Source organism: Saimiri boliviensis, chromosome 11, assembly GCF_048565385.1.
Source record: "Saimiri boliviensis isolate mSaiBol1 chromosome 11, mSaiBol1.pri, whole genome shotgun sequence".
Classification (NCBI taxonomy): domain Eukaryota; kingdom Metazoa; phylum Chordata; class Mammalia; order Primates; family Cebidae; genus Saimiri; species Saimiri boliviensis.
The window spans coordinates 12,643,007-12,662,152 of record NC_133459.1 but is presented as its reverse complement, the minus strand read 5'-3'; the positions used below and the strand labels follow the sequence as shown (position 1 = coordinate 12,662,152).

Genomic DNA, 19,146 nt, shown 5'->3' with positions numbered 1-19,146 from the left:
TCACTGAACTGGGTCCAAACGCCAAGCTCAGTTCACCCGTTTCTCCGAGACATGGACTGTGTTCCAGAGAGCAGGAGTCAGCCCTGTCCACCCCTGGCAGGATGGCCTCCAAAATCTCTTCTTCTTCCCCCTGTGCTTTTAAATCTTTCCTTTTTTTTTCCATTTCCCAATTTGTTTGTTTCCTATTGCAGCTAATTTGAGAAGCTCAGACACTAAAGGTGTTCATGGTCCCACCAAGTATGGCAATGAAGGGCACAGGAGATCCCTCCCTTCCACACACCGGCCCCATTCCCGGCCCTTCCCAAGGGAGGAAATAGATCTGTAAGTGAGGACAAAGTCTTTCTCCCAGGTGCACCTGATTTGAGGTTCTCTGCAAAGGACTCAAGAGCAATGGACTGATGAGAATTTCAAGTCTGGAAATGACTCAAGAGCCAGAAACGCAGACACCTTAGGCAAGGAAGGGGGGTTTCCATGTGCTGGGGCCAAGGGGAGTCTTCAGGCTTGGCTCCAACGTGTCAATATGCTATGGATTCCCAGAGATGCTGTGGGAGAGGGAAGGTGGGGAGACGGGGTGGTACTGAAGGGTAACTTGGCCTCCTCCTGAAGGCCTTCCTAAAGCTGACCCCTGGGTCAGACCAAAGTCCCCATGAGGGCAAAAGCCAACTCAGGAAGTGAAAAGCAGGGTCAAGGAGCTCTTGAAAAATTGCATAGTAGGAGAGGCCCCACCCCAACAGGAAGACTGAGCTCCCGAGAGCTGCATCCAGGCATCATGCTGAAGGACCGCCTGGAGTCGGCCGCCTTCCTGCCGCCCTGGGGTTTGGGACCCTTGTTTGAAGAGCACTCGCACGCCCGCACGAGAACACATGCACGCACACATGCACGCACACAGGCACGCACACAGGCGCGCGCACACACATGCACACACACAGGCACGCGCACGCGCACACATGCACACATGCACTCCCTTTCTCACGCGGGCTCACACAACTGGGATAGGTCGGTACTCCCTGCAGGGCAGTCTGCCAGTCCCTTTGGCTTCACTGATTCCAGGTCACTTCAGGTGCTGAGGAGAAAAAGGAAATGAACAAAATGATGGTGAGCACATATTCAGTACCGATCGCAGGTGGTCCATGTGTTATCCCACTTAATTTTGTAATTAAACTGTGCACGGAAACATCTAGCTGAAAAGCACAGCTTGATGAATGTTCACAGTGAATACACCTGCAAAGCTGGCAGCCAGATGAAAAACCAGAACGTGACAGTCACCTATCAACCCCAAACCCATGACCCCTTTAAGGATACATGAACCCTCCTGCCCTCCAGAAGAACCACTGGGCTCACCTCTAACACGGTAGACTGATTTCATCCATTTTTTAAGTTAAACAAATAGGATCAATCAGTACATTTCCTCCTGTGTCTGGCTTTTTCCACTCAGTGTGAGAGCCATCCATTCTGCACGTGTGGTTGATGCTTGCAACCTTGTTGCTGTGTAGTGTGTTACTATAGAAATACCACACATCTAGGCTGGATATGGTGGCTCATGCCTGTAATCCAAGCACTTTGGGAGACCAAGGTGGGCGGGTCACCTGAGGTCAGGAGTTCAAGACCAGCCTGGCCAACATGGTGAAACCCCATCTCTACTAAAAGTACAAAAATTAGCTGGGTATCATGGCATAGGCCTGTAATCCCAGCTACTTGGGAGGCTGAGCCAGGAGAATCACTTGAATCGGGAGGTGGAGGTTGCAGTGAGCTGAGATCCCACCATTGCACTCCAGCCTAGGCAATTAAGAATGAAACACCATCTCAAAGAAAAAAAAAAATGCACCACATCTATCCAGCTATTCCTCTGCTGATCCACAACTGGGAACTTCCAGTTTGGTGCCATATGAGTCACGCTGCTAGAACATTCTTATATGTGTCTAGGAGACACATGTGGTGCACATATCTATGCATTGCTGCTGAGCGGAAGTGCTGGGTTGTAGGATGCGCACAGATGATGTATCAGCATTCTCATGGGTGTTTTCTGGTGCACGTGGGTGCGTATCTGCTGAGTGTGAGTGTGTCCCCTGCAGTGGGACTGCTGGGTCCTGAGGTACCTACATGTTCAGCATCAGTCACCACTGCCAGTTTTTCAAAGTGATTGTACTCTCCCTTAATTTCCTTTGGATGTTCACAACCCTCAAGGCAGGCAACACGGATCCCCATTTTATAGGAAAGAAATGGGAGACTCAGAGAAGAGAAATAACTTTTACAAATGTGCTGATGATGAGACTCGAACCCAGCAGAGGTGAGACTCGAACCCAGGCTAGGCTCACCCCAGCACCTGTCTGCTCTTCCAGTCAGGAGGGGATGGCTGTGCCCTCGTGCTTCCTCCGCAGAAACCACATTCACAGAGCTGAGCACATGAGTGAGTCCTTAATAATGTTCATTGCAGGCAGGGTGCAGTAGCTCACGGTTGTAATCCCAGCGCTTTTCAGAGGCTGAGGTGGGCAGATCACCTGAGGTCGGGAGTTTGAGACCAGCCTGGCCAACATGTTGAAACTCCACCTCTACTAAAAATACAAAAATTAGCCAGGCGTGGTGGTGGGTGCCTGTAATCCCAGCTACTCAGGAGGCTGACACAGGAGAATCTCTTGAAGCCAGGAGGCGGAGGTTGGAGTGAGACGAGATCACACCACTGCACTCCAGCCTGGGTGACAGAGTGAGACCCTGTCTCAAAATCAATCAATCAATCAAACAATCATGTTCACTGCATTGGGTTGAATTGAGCTGGGCCAAGTTCAGGACATAATTCTCTTGCCCAATGGACCTGGTCACCATTACGATTACTAAAAATAACTATGGCCATTATTATTACTACTGCTAATAATGTAATATTTCTATCATGATAATACCAGTTATTTATGGAAGGCTTACTGCATGCCAGGCACTCTGCTAAGGGCTTTTCATTCACTAACCTATTAAATCCTCTCAATCAGCCCATGAGGGAGGTATTATCATTATTAACCCATTTCACAGATGCGTGAATTCAAACACAGAGGAGTGAAGTAGCCACCGAAGGTATAGCTCCAGAAACTGTGCACTTAACCACTACCCTATGTTAATTTCAATTCCCTGAAATGTCTCGATGGGGCTGGAAAGGGCTGCTTGCGGGGGAGTGGGATGTCTTCAAGAGAGGCAGTGTCCCTTCCCAGAGGATGCCTGCTTATGCAGCAGACCAGCCTGTCTGCCTGTGCCCATGAGCCACAGCGTGTGGAGGAAAAGGAAGCAGAAACAGGGCCAGCTATGGAGCGGCTGCGTTCCCTTGGCCTGGCGTGGCCAGCAAGTGTGTTTCCCCTGGGTCACGTGGGATCCATAAAAGGAGCCATCCTGCCAGTCCCCAACCAAGAGGGCAGCCCTCTGGGGAGGCCACAGCAGCCTGGGCTGGGGGCTGGACCTGAGAAGGAGGGAAGCTCTCATACAAGGGAGATGAGCCGGAATAGGGGACCTCTACACACCCCACTCCCAGGACCCCGCGAGGGGGTCCATGTCAGAAAGCCTGCCACAGAGGGCCCTCAGGTCGCTGGTCTTAGCCAAAGGAGCAGCAACAGCTGAGAGAAGGATCACAACTGTGGCCAGACAGGTCAGAGACTGTCCCTTCCCTGGGCTTCCTGCTGAACCCCTGGGGTGGGGTGAAGACAGGATGTGCGAAGGAAGCCTCCCTATGACCTAAGCAATGTGGCACTTTTCTGCACTTAAAAGTGAACAGCAACCTCTGGGCTTTGTCTGAGCCACAGTAAAGGGGATGCCGCAGAGGCTGACAAAAGAGGGGGCCGGCTGGAAACCAGGCTCCTCTGTGTTCATTATCGCTGCATTCAGACCATCCAGGAGATGGGTGATGGAGCCTTGAATCTGACATAGGCAACAGCGGGCAAAGCAGCCGGGGCCATGGGTCCTTCGAGAAGGCCATCCTTTTCTCTGTACAAAACCCACATGCACACACAGTTTTGCATGAAGGAGGCACGGCCCACTTAAAATCCAGCATTGGTCCCAGAAATCAGAAGACCAGAGTACTGATGCCAGCTCTGCCACGTGCCCCTCTGCATCAGTTTCCTTCCCTGTAAAATGAGGGCTTTGACCTGCACACACCCTCCTGAACTAAAATGCTTTGCTGTGGCATTTTCGTAAGTCTGGAACTGTGTTCAATAGTGCTATGGACTGAACCGTGTACCCCTAAAACCCTTATGCTGAAGACCTAACCCCTCCATGTGATGGTATTTACAGTGGGGCCTTTGAGAGGTGATTAGGTTTAGATGAGATCATAAAGAAAGGCTCACGATGAGATGAGTGGACTTCTAAGAAGAGACCCCAGAAAGCTTGCTCTCCCCCAGGCCCCCACCCTGTGAGGACACAGCAAGAAGGTGGCTGTCTGCAAGCCAGGAAGTGAGCCCTCACCAGAACCTGGCTATGGTGGCTCCCTGTTCTGGTACTTCCAGCCCCAAGAACCATCAGGAAATAAATTTCTGTTCAATATTTAAGCCACATAATCAATGGTATTTTGTGATGGCTGCCTGAGCTAACTAAGGCAAAAGTATAAAGAAGATTCAAAAAAAAAAAAATTCTTTTAAGCTGGGTGCGGTGGCTCACGCCTGTAATCCCAGCACTTTGGGAGGCCGAGGCGGGTGGATCATGAGGTCAAGAGATCGAGACCATGCTGGTCAACATGGTGAAACCCCAGCTCTACCAAAAATACAAAAAATTAGCTGGGCATGGTGGCGAGTGCCTGTAATCCCATCTACTCAAGAGGCTGAGGCAGGAGAATTGCCCAAACCCAGGAGGCGGAGGTTGCGGTGAGCCGCGATCGCGCCATTGCACTCCAGCCTGGGTAACAAGAGTGAAACTCCGTCTCAAAAAAAAAAAAAAAAAAAAAAATTCTTTTAAAATAATGTAAGTAGCACATGCTTGGTGTAAGTACCAATTTTAAAAATGGAAAGAAAAAGCAACATAGGATTTTATGGAGCAAGTTTTAGTCACTTAGACAGTAAGTAAACTGTGAGTTTGGAACCTTCGTTGTTGGTGAGCAAACAGAGATTGTAAGACGCAGACGCAAATAACATTAGGCCTTTCTTCATTTGATTGCTTAACTTGGGAAACTGTGTGTGGAGGTGGGAAGTTTTTTGTTGTTGTTGTTTTTTAAACAAAGTCTCACTCTGTGGCCAGGCTGGAGTGCAGTGGCGCAATCTCGGCTCACTGCAACCTCTGACTCCCAGGTTCAAGCAATTCTCCTGCCTCAGCCTCCAGAGTGGCTGGGACTACAGGAACCCACCACCATGCCAAACCAGTTTTTCTTGTATTTTTAGTAGAGACGGGGTTTCAGCAGGTTGGCCAGGATGGTCTCGATCTCTTCACCTCGTGATACACCCGCCTCAGCCTCCCAAAGTGCTGGGATTACAAGTGTGAGCCCACCGCGCCCGACCTGTATGTGTTTTTAAAGAAGGAAAAAAAGGCCACCACCTAGGACGGTGCCCAGCCCTGGGGCACAGCCTAAATTCATACAGCTTGGCAAATGCTACATACATTTCATCATCGTCTTTGCCAAGCCTGCAGCGGCCAACAGAAATGTCCCAGTCTGTTTAGGAGGCCAGCCCATCGCACCTGCCTCTCCCTCCGGCTCAGAGAACACCTGCTCTGGGGTGGAAGCAATTCCCAGGTGCCCATCGACACCGAGGGTTCATGCAGCAGCCTTGGCTACCAGGAGGATGCTAGACACAAACGGTTCCCAGAGTCGGAACTGCTCATTCTGGTATGGCCTCCCATTTTCCAGAAGGCCTCAATTTTTCCATCTGTAAAATGGGAGGCTCATCTCCCAGGGCCTCCCAATTCTGTATTATCTTAGAGTCCATCTCCGTGTTGTTCCATGAGGCCCCAGCTCAGGGTCAACTCTCCAGGTTCCCCTGTCAGGGAGCAGCTGGCCTCGGAGAGACAGGTTCAGTTCCAGCGGCAGACAACAGACTCTCTGGGGGAGAGCGGATTTTATTTTCCCTCCCCTCTCCAAACCCCAGAGGAATAAAGCCAAACCGAAAACTCTAACTGCTTAAGAGAGAAGTGAGTGAGATGTTGGGGTGGGAGGGCAGGCAGAAGGAAGAAAGGGTCTTCTCTTGCTGGTATAACACAAAAGACCTCCAAGTTTCAGAATTCAGCCCATTCTTGCCTTGAACTGTACTCTCATTCCAAACAGCCCTAGCTTGTGTTTTAACCCCTCCCTTGTGCTAAGTAGGCATCTCCAAACTAAGTGTGTCCCGGAACCACCCGGCCATCTGTTTATGCAGGTTCCCTGGCCCATGCCATCAATACCCACCCACCAAGACAAGCAGGGCTGTGGGGGTGGTGGCAGGTCCCCTCCCTGCCATTGACCCTGCATTCCACATCTGTCCTGTGCCAAGCACTTCCATGCTGGGTATGTCTCAGGGATGGTGTGACTTCCCACAGAGATGTGAGCTCGGGATTTTATAATGGCGTTTGGCCCTATTTATACTACAGCCCAGTAAATGGGATTTGAAATGTTGTACATTGGAGCTGGACTCTGGGGTCTGTATTTATAACAGCATCCTAGATCTTCAGATGCCTGAGGTCCTCTGGTCACGCTTTGCAATGCTGACCCTGGGGACACAATGAATGTAGTCCTGTGGTGTCACCAACAGGGAGGGTCAAGCCTGCTCGTGGGTCACCAGCAAAACCCAGGTACGCCAAAAATGAAAGACCTGGCTTCCATGTTTTTATCTGACAGAAATCTTAGAGTGATTCCAGGTTTTTACCACCAGAAAACCTAGGAAGAGACTGTTTTGGTCCAAAATAAATCTGAGTTTTATATTTTATGGATTAGGACAGATTATACATCCCTCATCTGAAATGCTTGAGACTCAAAACTTTTTAGATTTTGGATTTTTTTTTTTTTTTTTTTTTGGATTTTGGAATATTTGCATTACATAGGTTCAGCATCCCTAATCCAAAAGTCTGAAATCTGGAATGCTCCAATGAGCATTTCCTTCGAGTGTCGTGTCTGTACTCAAGTTTCAGATTTGGGGACATTTTAAGATTTTGGATTTTTGGATTAGGGTCACTCAACCTGTATTATTTTTACTTTCAAATACAGTGTGAGAATAGGAACGCTGCAATCTGTTCTGGGCTTAGCGCCTCTGAGGCAGTTGAGAACTGAGTATAATGACTATTTTTTTTTTTTTTTTTTTTTTTTTTTTGAGACAGAGTCTTGCTCTGTTGCCAGGCGCTAGGCTGGAGTACAGTGGCACAATTTCGGCTCGCTGCAACCTCTGCCTCCTGGGTTCAAGCAATTCTCCTTCCTCGGCCTCCCAAGTAGCTGGGACTACAGGTACGTGCCACCACACCCAGCTAATTTTTGTATTTTTTAGTAGAGAAGGGGTTTCACCATGTTGGCCAGGAATGGTCTCAATCTCCTGACCTCGAGATCCACCCGCCTCGGCCTCCCAAAGTGCTGGGATTACAGGTGTGAGCCACCGCGCCCAAACAAATGACTTTTAATATTATTATTATTCCAATAACGACTTACCCAGTGCTGATTACGTGGCACACCCTGTTCTAGGTGCTTTGTGCGTTTGACACTTGTAATTCTCACAATCACCCCATAAAGTAGGTACTGTTGTGGTGCCCACTGTACAAATGTGGAAACTGAGGCTCAGACAGACTAAGTCACGTGCTTGAAGTTCACAGCCAGGAAGTGGCAGAGCTGGGATGTGAAACAGGCGGTCCAGAGTCTGCCCTCAGCCAAGTGTCCTCCTGGAGGGAGGCCCTGCTCCGTGCCTGGTACACACAAGCAATCATGCCCACCCTTTCTCTCCTTCCCTCTCCACCCAAGACCCAAGCCCACGCCCCCCAGACCCACCCAAACAGTGCCGTAAGCTGCTCTGTCCTGCCTCGTACCTGTCAGGGAGCAGGCAGGGTGTCTACTCTTTGAAGAATGGTCCCTGGAACTGGGCTGCAGCCGGGGCCTTGACCTTCCTACACTGCCTGGTGATGTACGGGGCGGCTGGCGGAGGGCATCGGGACGCCAGGCGGAGGCTGTAGCTGTGCAGGAAGAGGAACAACACACATTGTCACCAGGAGCCCAGCCCGGTGTCCCAGACATTGCTTGAGGGGCTTCCTTAGTGCCGGTCACCACTTCCCGGGCCCGGGCAGGACTGTACTTCCCAGACACTTTGAGGTCAGGTGCCTGACATCAGCTAATGGGACATGAGCTTTAACCACCAATGTGCATTTCTCCATGTTCAATCCACCACACTGTCTCCCCTCGGAGGCGATGGCAGGAGCGTGGTGAGAGCGGTGTCCATTGGCACGGTTCTGAGACACCGTGATGGGCAGCGCCGTCTGGTGACCCCCAGTGGACATGCAGGTGAGCTGGAATGACTCCGGTTGCATCAGAACAACGGCTTTGCCCTTCTCTGATTGCATTCCCCACCTGCCTCCCTATTTTCCCTTCCTGCCAGGCCCCAGCACCCATGAGGCAGAAAGCATCTGGGGAGGTTACTGTTGCCAAAGCAGAAACACACCTGCTGGGTTGTGGGGGATGGAGGCAGGTCTCCTCCCTGCCCTAAGCCTGCACTCCGCATCTATCCTGTGCCAAGCACTTCCAAGCTGGGTATCTCAGAGGGGTGACGTGACTTCCCACAGAGATGTGAACCCAGGATTTTTTTTTTTTTTTTGGCATGATTTTGCCCTAGTTGTACTACATAGCCCAGTAAACGGCATTTGAGTTTTTCAGAAGGGCCTTTTAAAATTTATTTAAAAGACAGATAACTCACAACATTATTCCTCTCCTTTCCTCACTCAGCTACCTCGTACTTTTCTTTGATATCCCAGCTGGGATGCTACCTCCTCCAGGAAGCCTTCCTTCTTTAACTCCTGGGTGAGGTGTTCCTCCATCAAGCCCCTGATGTGTGCCCATCCCAGCAAGTTACACTGAATTAAAAGCCCAGAATAAGGTATCTGCTGTTCTCATGAGCTCTGAGATCCAAGGTCAGGGTCTTTGTTCATTGTTGCATCCCCAGCTTGGCACAATAAAAATAAACATCCAGCAGGACGCAGTGGCTCCCCAGCACTCTGGGAAGCTGAGGCGGGTGGATCACATAAGGTCAGGAGTTCAAGATCAGCCTGGTTAACATGGTGAAACCCCATCTCTACTAAAAATACAAAAAATTAGCCGGGTGTGGTGGTGGGCTCCCGTAATCCCAGTTACTCGGGAGGCTGAGGCAGGAGAACTGCTTGAACCCAGGAGGGAGAGGCTGCAGTGAGCTGAGATTGTTCCATTGTACTCCATGCTGGGTGACAGAGCAAGACTCCATCTCAAATAAATAAACAAATAAACATCCACTGAGAAAGGGTGATACACACAGGCTTACTATGTGTCCAGAACTATGCCAGGCATTTTACATACACATTCTAACTCTTCACACAGCCTATCCAGGTGGATACTGTTATTATCCCTAATTTTCAGATGAGGAAACCGAGGCACAGAGAGCCTGTCACCTGTCTGCCTCTCTAGATGGAAAAATGGAAAGTGAGGTGGGGGGAGGGCCTCCGGACAAGGCGGCCCAGGTCAGGGACAGGCTCCGCGACAAAGATTTCACCAGCCCCAAATGCTGACAGTGCCAAACCTGACAAGGGAACTCAACCAATATTAAAATAAGCAAATGCATCAACAGACAAACAAATGCAGAAGGTGCCCAAGAGAAGCCTTAGACAACACGAAGATCTGCTGTTGTCACAGGGAGCCTCCCCGAGGGCCCGGCTCTCCGTCAAGGTCAGGGCCGCCTGTTTGATTCCTCCCCCGCACTGTGCAGCCAGGGCCTACGGTCAGCTCGGTCGACTCGCCCGTGCAAGAGTTAAGGAGGAAACAGAGGGCCCACGCTTCATGCAAGCTGTGCTCCAGCTGGGCCACCAAGGCCCAGGAGGGAGCCTCCGGGGGGCTGTCTCTGCAGCTAGTGGCCAACTCCATGCTAGCTGGCTGGTGTCCCAGGAGACCCAACCTGGGAGGCGACAGGCAGCTGGGAGGCTGCTGGAGACATGAACTCCCGTGTCCTGCTGGGGAATAAGAAACAGAGCTGGCAAAGAGCAGGTGCCTTCCCCAAGACATCACCCTCCCTAGGAAACGTCTACAGAGGTAAAGCAAGACCAGCAGAAGCTTTGGAGACAGACAAGCCCTGCATCATCAGTATTCAGCTTCTCCCTCTCTGCTGTTAAATATCCAAAAGCCAGATCAATCGCACAAAAATCACACCACGACCTCCCGGCCCTCTCCAGCGAGCCTGCCTGCCTCTGCTGGCTTTGGCATCTGTTCCGCCTGGGCTCCTGTGGATGCAGCAACCACAGCGTCGCCACCAGGGGGCGCGCGTCCTCCCCGGCTCAGGGCGTCCACCTGGATGGAGCCAGGAGGTCTGGGGCAAAACCCCCGAAGGCAGAAGCCCCCTCTGCCACCTTTCATCCACTGCCCGGCCTAACGGAGGACCACGGCAGCCGACATTAACATGCCCCCCATGACTCCCACGGACTTTCTCAGCTTTCTCTCTGAACCCTCCCAGCAGCCCAGGAGGGAGAGGCGGAACAAATGCTTTTTTACCCCTTTCACGGATGAGAAAACTGAGGCTCAGAAGGACATGGAGACTTTCCTAAGGGAGCAGAGGCCAGGCCTTTCAGCTCCTTGGGCCACAATTTTGAAGAAGCACCAGGTGACCACTTGGGTGTTTCCTGATAGTTGCTTACTCCTTCACCGCCAGAAGAGGATGGCTTTGAGGGCAGGGACTGTCTCGCTCACAGCAGAATCCCGTGTCCCCAGGAACAGGATCTGGCACAGGAAATGTTGGGTGGGTGGGTGGGTGGGTGGAAGCAGCCAGGAGATGTTCTGGTTTGCAGGTGGAGAAAACATGGTCACAGGACCACACCCCCCACCCCAGGCCACATCCCCACCCAGAGACAGCAGAACCCAGAGTCTCAGGGACAAGGACAGCTCGTGCACTCCCAGCACTGCCTCCAGTCACAAGGAGATGCCACATCGGCCAGCGGGGGTGAGCACAGGATGCTCCCTGTGGGTCATGGTGATGGCACGGTCGGCAGCTGTGCAAGTAAGTGTTAACAAGCCAGTGCCTCACTTATCCAGAGGCCCCTTCACCTTCACAATCCAGAGAACAGCCTAACACATTGTGGAAAGTCTGAGTCATCCACAACCAGTGCCCATTTATCTTTAAAACCTTTTTTTTTTTTCTTTTGAGATGGAGCCTCACTCTGTCGCTTAGGCTGGAGGGCAGTGGCACAATCTCAGCTCACTGCAATCTCCACCTCCCAGGTTCAAGCGATTCTCCTGCCGCAGCCTCCTGAGTAGCTGGGACTATAGGCGCCCGCCACCACACTCGGCTAATTTTTATTATTTTTAGTAGAGACGGGGTTTCACCATGTTGGCCAGGCTGGCCTCGAACTCCTGACCTCAGGTGATCCACCCATCTCGGCCTCCCAAAGTGCTGGGTTTACAGGCATGAGCCACCACACCCAGCCCCAGATCTGTAAACTCTGAGCGAATCTCACTACACGCGGGCACTAAGATTCGGGCCTGGGCCTGCAGCCCGTCCCCAAGGAGCACAAAGTCACAGGGAACTCAAGCTCTGACGTTCAGTGCACACTGCTCTCACTGTACACACAATTCAAGCGAATACAGCCAATGGCTTACAAGTCCACAGCCAAATCGGAGGCAGCAAAACGAATAGAAGAGGCAGAAAAGAGCCCTTAGATTGAAGCAAATACAGAGTCTGTAGTAGACATCAGACACTTCCCTGGAAGCGGGAAAGGAGGGCAAGTTCAAGGGCAGGAAATAGTATGCGCCCAGCCACGTATGTGCCGTGATGTTCCAGGTTCCATGCACGCTTAATTTTGTCCTTGGTGAACCTGAGAGGCTGACAAACTTGAGAGAGGTTAACTATTAGTTATAGATGGAACACTTGTGTCGCCTGTGCCCCATTCATATGCTGAAGCCCTAACCCCCGTATGTAGAGGTGGGACCTACAGGAGGTGACTGGGTTTAATGGGGTCATGATGATGGGACATTCATGACAAGATTAATGCGTGTGCCTTGTAAGAAGACACGTGTGCCCTAGAAAGGTCGTGTGAGGACACAGACAGAAGGTGGCAGTCTGCGAACCAGGAAGAGAGCCCCTGCCAGAACGGCACCATGCTGGCACCCTCATCTTGAACTTCCAGCCTCCAAAACTCTGAATAAATTAACTTCTGTCATTTAAGCCACCCAGTCCACGGCATTTTGCTATGGCAGCCCAAATTTTGTTAAGACAGCTAACTTGCCCAAAGTCACGCTTGGTGAGATCAGGATCTGAACACGGGGTCTGGACCAGAGCCGGCCACCTCTGCACGTGACTCCCTCCCAAGGCGACACATCCATGGCTTCGGTGCCCATGGCCAGCCTCACCCTGATGACTGACCGGCACCCACGCCCAGCCCACATCTGGCCTTTGAACTCCATTCACGTGCCGACATGACATCTCTTGGACATCGAGGAGGCCCCTTAAATCAGGTCCTGAATTTAAATGATGACCCCGCCTCATGCCTGCCATCCACCATATCCTGTTCTTGGTGAACAGCACTGCATTTGTGCCCTGAAAGCCAGAGACCTGGGAGTCAACAGGGTCCCTCCCTCGGCCCCTCCTACCAGACATCAGCTGCCACTGGCTCCATCCAGCCCGCGTTCCTTCCTCTTTCTTCTACCACCATCCGGGAGCACCTCTCGCCTGGGGTCCTGCGAGGCGCCTTCCTCACTGGACTTCTACTTCTCGCTTCTGCACTGGCTCCCCTCCCATCTTTTTCACAGAAGTGGGACCTTCTTCCCACAAGGCCAAACGGACCACGACATGCCCCTGCTGCGACCTGTCAAAATCCCACGGCTCCCGGGCCGCAGCCCAAGAAATGTAGCAAGTCCAGCCCATCTCCCCTTCAGTCCTTGTTACTCCAGCTAATCTGGGTAGAACCCATTTCCCCATGGCCTCCAGCCCCGGCTACTCACTAAATTCACCCAGAGAGGCCTGGGCTGCACAGCAGGCCATGGCATCGGGATCTCTGGGGCAGGATTGGGCAATGGTATTTTTAAAGCTCTTCGGTGATTCCAGCATGCAGCTGGCCTGAGAACCACTGGCTCTGGAGATGCTTCTGCAGCGGTCCTCTTAAGGTAACACAGCCCTGCTCAGGTTCTGTGACTGTCTGATAAACGCAGGTCTCCCCAGGGGATCGCAAGGTCTCTGATGGCAGAGCTCGGTTGAGTTTTGCTCATCATTGTATTCTTAGCACCTAATTGTGAGTGAGTGAATAATAGACCCTCAACATTTACAGAAGGAAGAAATGAGAGATTGAAGACTCTAAGATCTCCCCACTGCAGAAGTATTAAGAAATCTGCACCCATTTAGTGCAGGGAAGGGAAAGTGACTTACTCTGCTCCCAAAGATGTTTCTCTGTAAAACCCCAGCAAAATGAATGAGATGCGTAGTCCTAAATCGCAGACATCAAGAAAGGACTGGCACGTTCAACATCAACTGTTTTTAGAAAGCAGGGCAGCATAGCGTTACCTCGGTAAGATTTTCAGACACAGTGGTTTAACAGTTTAAACATAGTGGCAGGGCGGAGCGGAACCTGCTCCGTATCTCACACCAGCTTTGCCCAGAAGTGTCTGGCCCCTTGCAAACTGTGCTCTCCTGCCTACCCTAGGAGGAAATTTCTGGACATTTTACTTAGAAGAAAAATTAATGGACTTTGAAAGCACAAGGAGATGCCATCCACCATCCAATCTGTACCGACGGGGAGAGAGCAGATCTCAAACACCTGGTCCACTCCCGGCTCATAGGAAGGCTCAGAAACAGTGCCTCGGAATCCCTGAAAACAATGCGAGGGCCGCATCTGTTCTATTCCTGGCCTCAAGGACACATTCATTCATTCAGCCACTCAGATTTCCTGTGGCCCATTCTTGCGTCAGGGACTCTGGCACAGGCTGCTCCTGGACTGCTCTTCCCCCAGGTAGTCACGTGGCTCACACCCAGGTCCCTTTTCAAGTTTCTGTGCAAATGTCTCCTTCCCAATGAGCCTCCCGTTAACTATTTGAAATTTCAAGTCTCCCTGGTACTCCTCATCTCAACTCTTTTTTTTTTTTTTTTTTTTTTTTTTTTTGAGCCAGTCTCCCTCCGTCGCCCAGGCTAGAGTGCAATGGTGCAATCTCGGCTCACCACAACCTCCACCTCCCTGGTTTAAGCGATTTTCCTGCCTTAGCCTCCTGAACAGCTGGGATTGCAGGCATGCGCCACCACACCTGGCTAATTTTTGTATTTTTAGTAGAGACAGGGTTTCATGCTGGTCAAGCTGGTCTCGAACTCCCAACTTCATGGGATCCACCTGCCTCAGCCTCCCGAAGTGCTGGGATTACAGGCGTGAGCCTCCGTGCCCAGCCTTGCCTCCCTTTTACTTCCTCAGTTGTACTCATCCCCTTCAACAGACCTGCGAGTATTTGGTTATCGTTTACTGTCTGTCTAGAAGGTTCCATGAGGGCAAGCACTGGAGGCTGCTTTGTCACTGAGGCACCCCCGGTACCCAGGCTGCTGGCTGGCACACAGTGGCAGTCACCCACTATTTGTCAGGTGGACAGCATGTCTATTCTGTACCAGGTGCTTTGCCGACGGGAGTTCTGGTGAATGAAACATGTCAAGTTCTCTACACACAGCATAGCTGTACGTGTCACTTCGTGTAGCCTAGAGAGGAAGGCTGCCCATTTCCGGAGTTTGATGCCAGCACAAGGCGAAGACTCGGGCTTCCTGGCTCTCAAAATGACCACGTGCTTATTCAGCCCCCAGTGGTTTTGGATAAAGGAGAGATCCAGACACCCTGACGTCTACAAGAGAAACTGAAACTGAAGAAACAGGAGGGTCAGAGCAGAGAAGAAATCGGGGAACGGTGACATGGGAAACAGCAGCACATGGGCTAAGACCTGGGATGAGGGGTCCATCCATCCAGACACCTAGGACGTGTGTGGTCCGGGGCGGGGGGGACGGGAAGTACAAAGGCCCTGAGGTGAGACACACCAGGAATGCCAGAGGTGATGTGGGCGGGGGGTGGGTCTCAGGCTTCCAAGTGAGGTGGCCACCATGTTGTCCTTCCGGGCAGAGGAACGTTAACACCCGAAGTGGCCGCTGCGCTGGGCACAGACCAGGAGTTGACAGCGATGGGACTGTGACACCAGCAAGGAGGTGGCTGCCACCACCCAGGGAGAGATGATGGTGGCCTGGACATAGGGGCAGCTGAGGAGGCCGAGCTGGGGGAAGCTGTAGACTCCGGGTGCGTTTGGGAAGCAGTGCTGACAGGATCTGCTGAACCGGATGGGGGGACGGAGGAAGAGCCTGGGGTCTAGCTGGACTCCAAGCAGGACGGTTTCCATGCAGCCCCCATGGGGAGGACGGCAGGAGAGGGAGGCTTCATGGAGAAACAGCTTCCTTTTGGAAAGATTAAATTTGAATCTAGACACCAAAGAAGGGAGATGTCAGGTGGGCGGCTGAACGGAGAGCTGATGAGGGTGGAAACCCGGGATTGGTCACATCCAGGCGGTATTTAACGCGTGTGACTGGATGAGATCACCAAGGGGGAGCGGAGACGGAGCGAAGGGACAGAGCCCAGGGACGGAGGCGGGATGAGGGGGAGCAGCCGGTAACGTGCGGAGACCGGGAGAGGGCGGTGTCCAGATGGAGAGTATTTCAAGGAAGAGGAGGGTTAACAGCGCCCACCGCTGTGGACGGGCCAAGGGAGATGGGGCTGGGGACCGCTCACTGCACTGAGCATCCCGGGGCTGCCGGTAACCTTGGTAGGAGCAGATCTGATGCTCCTGAAGAAGAACCAGACACCTGAAAGTGAGTTAAAGAGAGAAGTGGAGGAGAGACACTGGAGGCGAAAACCCAGAGAACGCATCAAGCGGAACAGAAGGGAAGGCGTTTGGGAGGGAAGGAGCTGCCGGCTCTCAGAGGACGTGGGCTCTCCAGGGCTCCAGGGTCCCCACCTGGCCGCGGTGCTCTTCCAAGCTCCCTGCCAGGCCCCCATGGGCATCCTGGGTTGGGACCCCTGCCTACCCTGGCCCCTCCTTGCACCTTTTTTTCTGTCACGGGCTTCAGGAGGGATCTCCTGGGACCGCCACGTGGAAGCTGGTTAGGCCACATCGCTGGCCGCAGAAGTCTTGCATGACTCTGTGAATTCTCAGAGTGCAATTCATTTGAAGTCAGTGTCTGATGTTCTGCACTTTCGCTGAAGGTAGGGGAGAGACAGAGGGTGGGGAGATGGTGCGAAGGTAAGACAAGCCTGTGACGATGCCCAACGCTCCCTGGAGGCTGGGTGAGGGCCCACGGGTGGGAGCTGTGAGAGCCACCGGCCCTCAGCCACTTCCAGGAACAGGACATCCAATGCATGACCCAAGGCTCACATGCTCCAGGGAGCCCCCACCCATCTGGATGAAGCCTCCAGCCTGGAAGCAGGGCTGAGAAGACAGTGAAGAAAGAAGCAGGCAGGAACCCAAAGGAGGAAGGGGTGGGGACTCTAGAACCCAGAACTGGAATCCTAGCTCCATTACTGACTTGCTGTGTGGCCTCTGGAAAACGCCTCTACCTCGCTGAGCCACAGGAGTCTTGCCTGTGAAATGAGGGTGTCAGGCAAGGTGGGGGCGGGGGGAGCATGATCACATCATCCACTGAGCACTTACTACTGGGCAGCTTTTGGGAGCTCCTCAAATTCCCAGCAGTCCTATGAGGCCGGGCCTGTGATGGTCCCAGTTTTACAGAGGAGGGTGCTAAGGCTCGGAGGAATAAGGAAGCTGGATGGTCAAGTTCCCTCGGCCAATTAGAGAAGCAGCCGAGATTTGAATCCAGGACCATTTGACACCAAAGCCCATGCCCCCCTCCCTGACACAGTCCCCAGAGTAGTGAGGATTGAAGAGTCCTTTCCAATCTCCCAAAGCCAGATGGGGGTGAGCCTCTGCCCACAGAACAGCTGCACTGGCCACCCAGGACGCTGGCAGTCTGTTTTGGGCAGGAACCACATTCGCTCAGAGGGGCACCGGAACAGAGATTCTCAAATTCAGACGCTCACTGCAACCCCTGGGGAGACTAAACCGGGCCTGATGCTGCTTTCTACCCCACCAAGTTCTGATTTCGTTGGTTTCAGGGACAGCCCAGGCACTGGAACTTTTTAAAGGTGCTTTGCAGGCCACTGGTCTAGATCCTTTACTCAAGGTGTGGTCCCCAGACCAGCGGCATCACTTTCCTCCAGGAGCTTTTCCATAATGCAGACCCTCGGCTCCGGCCTACTCCGAGTCAGAATCTGCAGTTTAGCAAGATCCCTGAGACAGGGATCTGCACGGGGACAACGCACGGGCACGGGGACGCCGTAGGGGCTGGGGGACACCTTCAGCAGAGTCCCAAGGGTGGGCAGCAGGGGCCGGTTCTGAAGCCTAGGGAGGAGTTGCTGTGGGTGAAGTTCTGTAGACAAGTCTCGCAGTGAGGGGGCCAAAGGGGACAGAGTGTAAGTGGCCCTTTCGGGGTAGGGTATTTAGACTTCAACCCAAACAGGTTTGGTAAAGGTTTGACACCACCGGCCAAGGAGTCGCTGGGATGCCGTCAGGTGCGACAGAGCCCTCGAGTCCCGCGGTAGGGATGCGGGGGAGACTGCAGCTGACCGTGAGGAATTAGCACCTGCCTGGCCACGCACTGTCTTCATGTCCTCCCTTTAGCCCCGGGAGATGGGCTGTTAAACCCTTTTGGCCTCAGCAGAAAAACATCTCTTCCTTTTCATCAGCCCTGTAGGAGGCCACGGGCCCACTGCTGAGCTCCCAATGTGGCCTCCATGCTCCCAAAAGACCAGTCACAACCCTGCTTTGTGGAGCTTCTAAGCCGGTTTCTAAGGTCTGCAGAGCCCCCGAGTTCCCCAAACCTGTTTGGGTTGAACTCTAAATACCCAGCACGTGACAAGCTCCTAACACCTGACCCAGTTAGCAGGGAGACTGGCCCCACCTGGCCTGTTCTCCTCAGCCCGGGGAACCTGCCGGCGGGGAAAGCCCAGCTGTGGCTGCCTCTTTTGCTGCCAGGGCCCAAGAGGTGCAGGGAACCCCAGAGGCCACAGGGAGCAGCTCTTCCCTTACAGACGAGGAAACCAAGCCGGAGCGAGCACTTGGTAACAGTCGCGTGGCAGGTTGTTCTTGGGAGCAGTGAGGGGACAGGGCTAGGCTCACGGCTTCTTTAGGGACACTGATCATGGGAACAAGGGTAGTTGAAGCCCGCAAGGATTCAGTGAGGGCACTCAGATTTCTGTAACAGGTTCTACCCACCTGGCACCTCCATTCACTTCTCACCCATCGAACCTGCCACTGGGCCTAGCACAGGCAGAGAACATTTCCTGAGCGAATGGATGGCGAACCCAGGCTCCTGGTGCAGTTCAACCCCTAAACGTGCGCGTCCATGTTGCTCAAGCATCAGATCTTCCCAGTATGGCTTCCCATGAGGTTTCTCTCATTGCCAAGGTCCGGCCCAAACCAAGGGACAAGGTCCCCAAGTTTATGACAATTCTCTGAACCTAACCCTACAGCCCTCAGGCCTCCCCGACAGACCTTCCCCACTCCATTCAGTGCAGGGGTTCGAGTCCGAAGAATGTCACCTCTGCTGAAAACACCGTCACCGCCCGTGACATGACCAGCACGGGTGACAGAATCCCAGCAGGGTGGAGGAGCGGCTCCTCCAGCTTCACAGCTTCCTCCCTTCTCTGCTTTCACACCTCCCACAGCACGCTCCCCTGCAGCCACCTGGTTCCAGGCTTTCTGGAACCTTCTTTCCTCTGACCCTTCTTTCCTCTCCAGTGGAGCTGAAACAGACGGCTTTCTTCAAAAGGCAACTTCTAAGAGTAGGAGGGAAGCCAGAAAGAAAACGTGAACAAACACAAAATGTGTGAAGACTGATGAACATAGAAAAAGCAGATTCCCAACCTGGGAAGCAAGAGATGATGGTCTCTTATGAGATCCAGCCGAAGAGTCCTTTTTAGATGGTAAAATTCTGTGAGGACACTAAGACTTCATCA

The 19,146-nt window shown here is 52.7% G+C and overlaps 1 protein-coding gene across 8 annotated transcripts in view; it reads right to left on the bottom strand.

Moving 5' to 3' along the window:
• Positions 1–946: 946 nt before the first annotated feature.
• PRDM2 (PR/SET domain 2) overlaps positions 947–19,146 on the bottom strand; it is a 124,705-nt gene continuing 106,505 nt past the window's right edge. For 7 of the 8 annotated variants that reach the window (XM_074380093.1, XM_074380090.1, XM_074380088.1 and 4 more), the window contains 2 exons: positions 7,936–8,079; positions 953–1,063 (listed from right to left, as the gene is read on the bottom strand). In XM_074380093.1, the coding sequence (XP_074236194.1) occupies positions 7,959–8,079 (121 nt within the window). In that variant the 3' untranslated portion in view covers positions 953–1,063; positions 7,936–7,958. Of the gene's footprint in view, positions 1,064–7,935; positions 8,080–19,146 lie in introns of all 8 variants that reach the window. The other variant, XM_039474047.2, reaches the window with a different exon arrangement.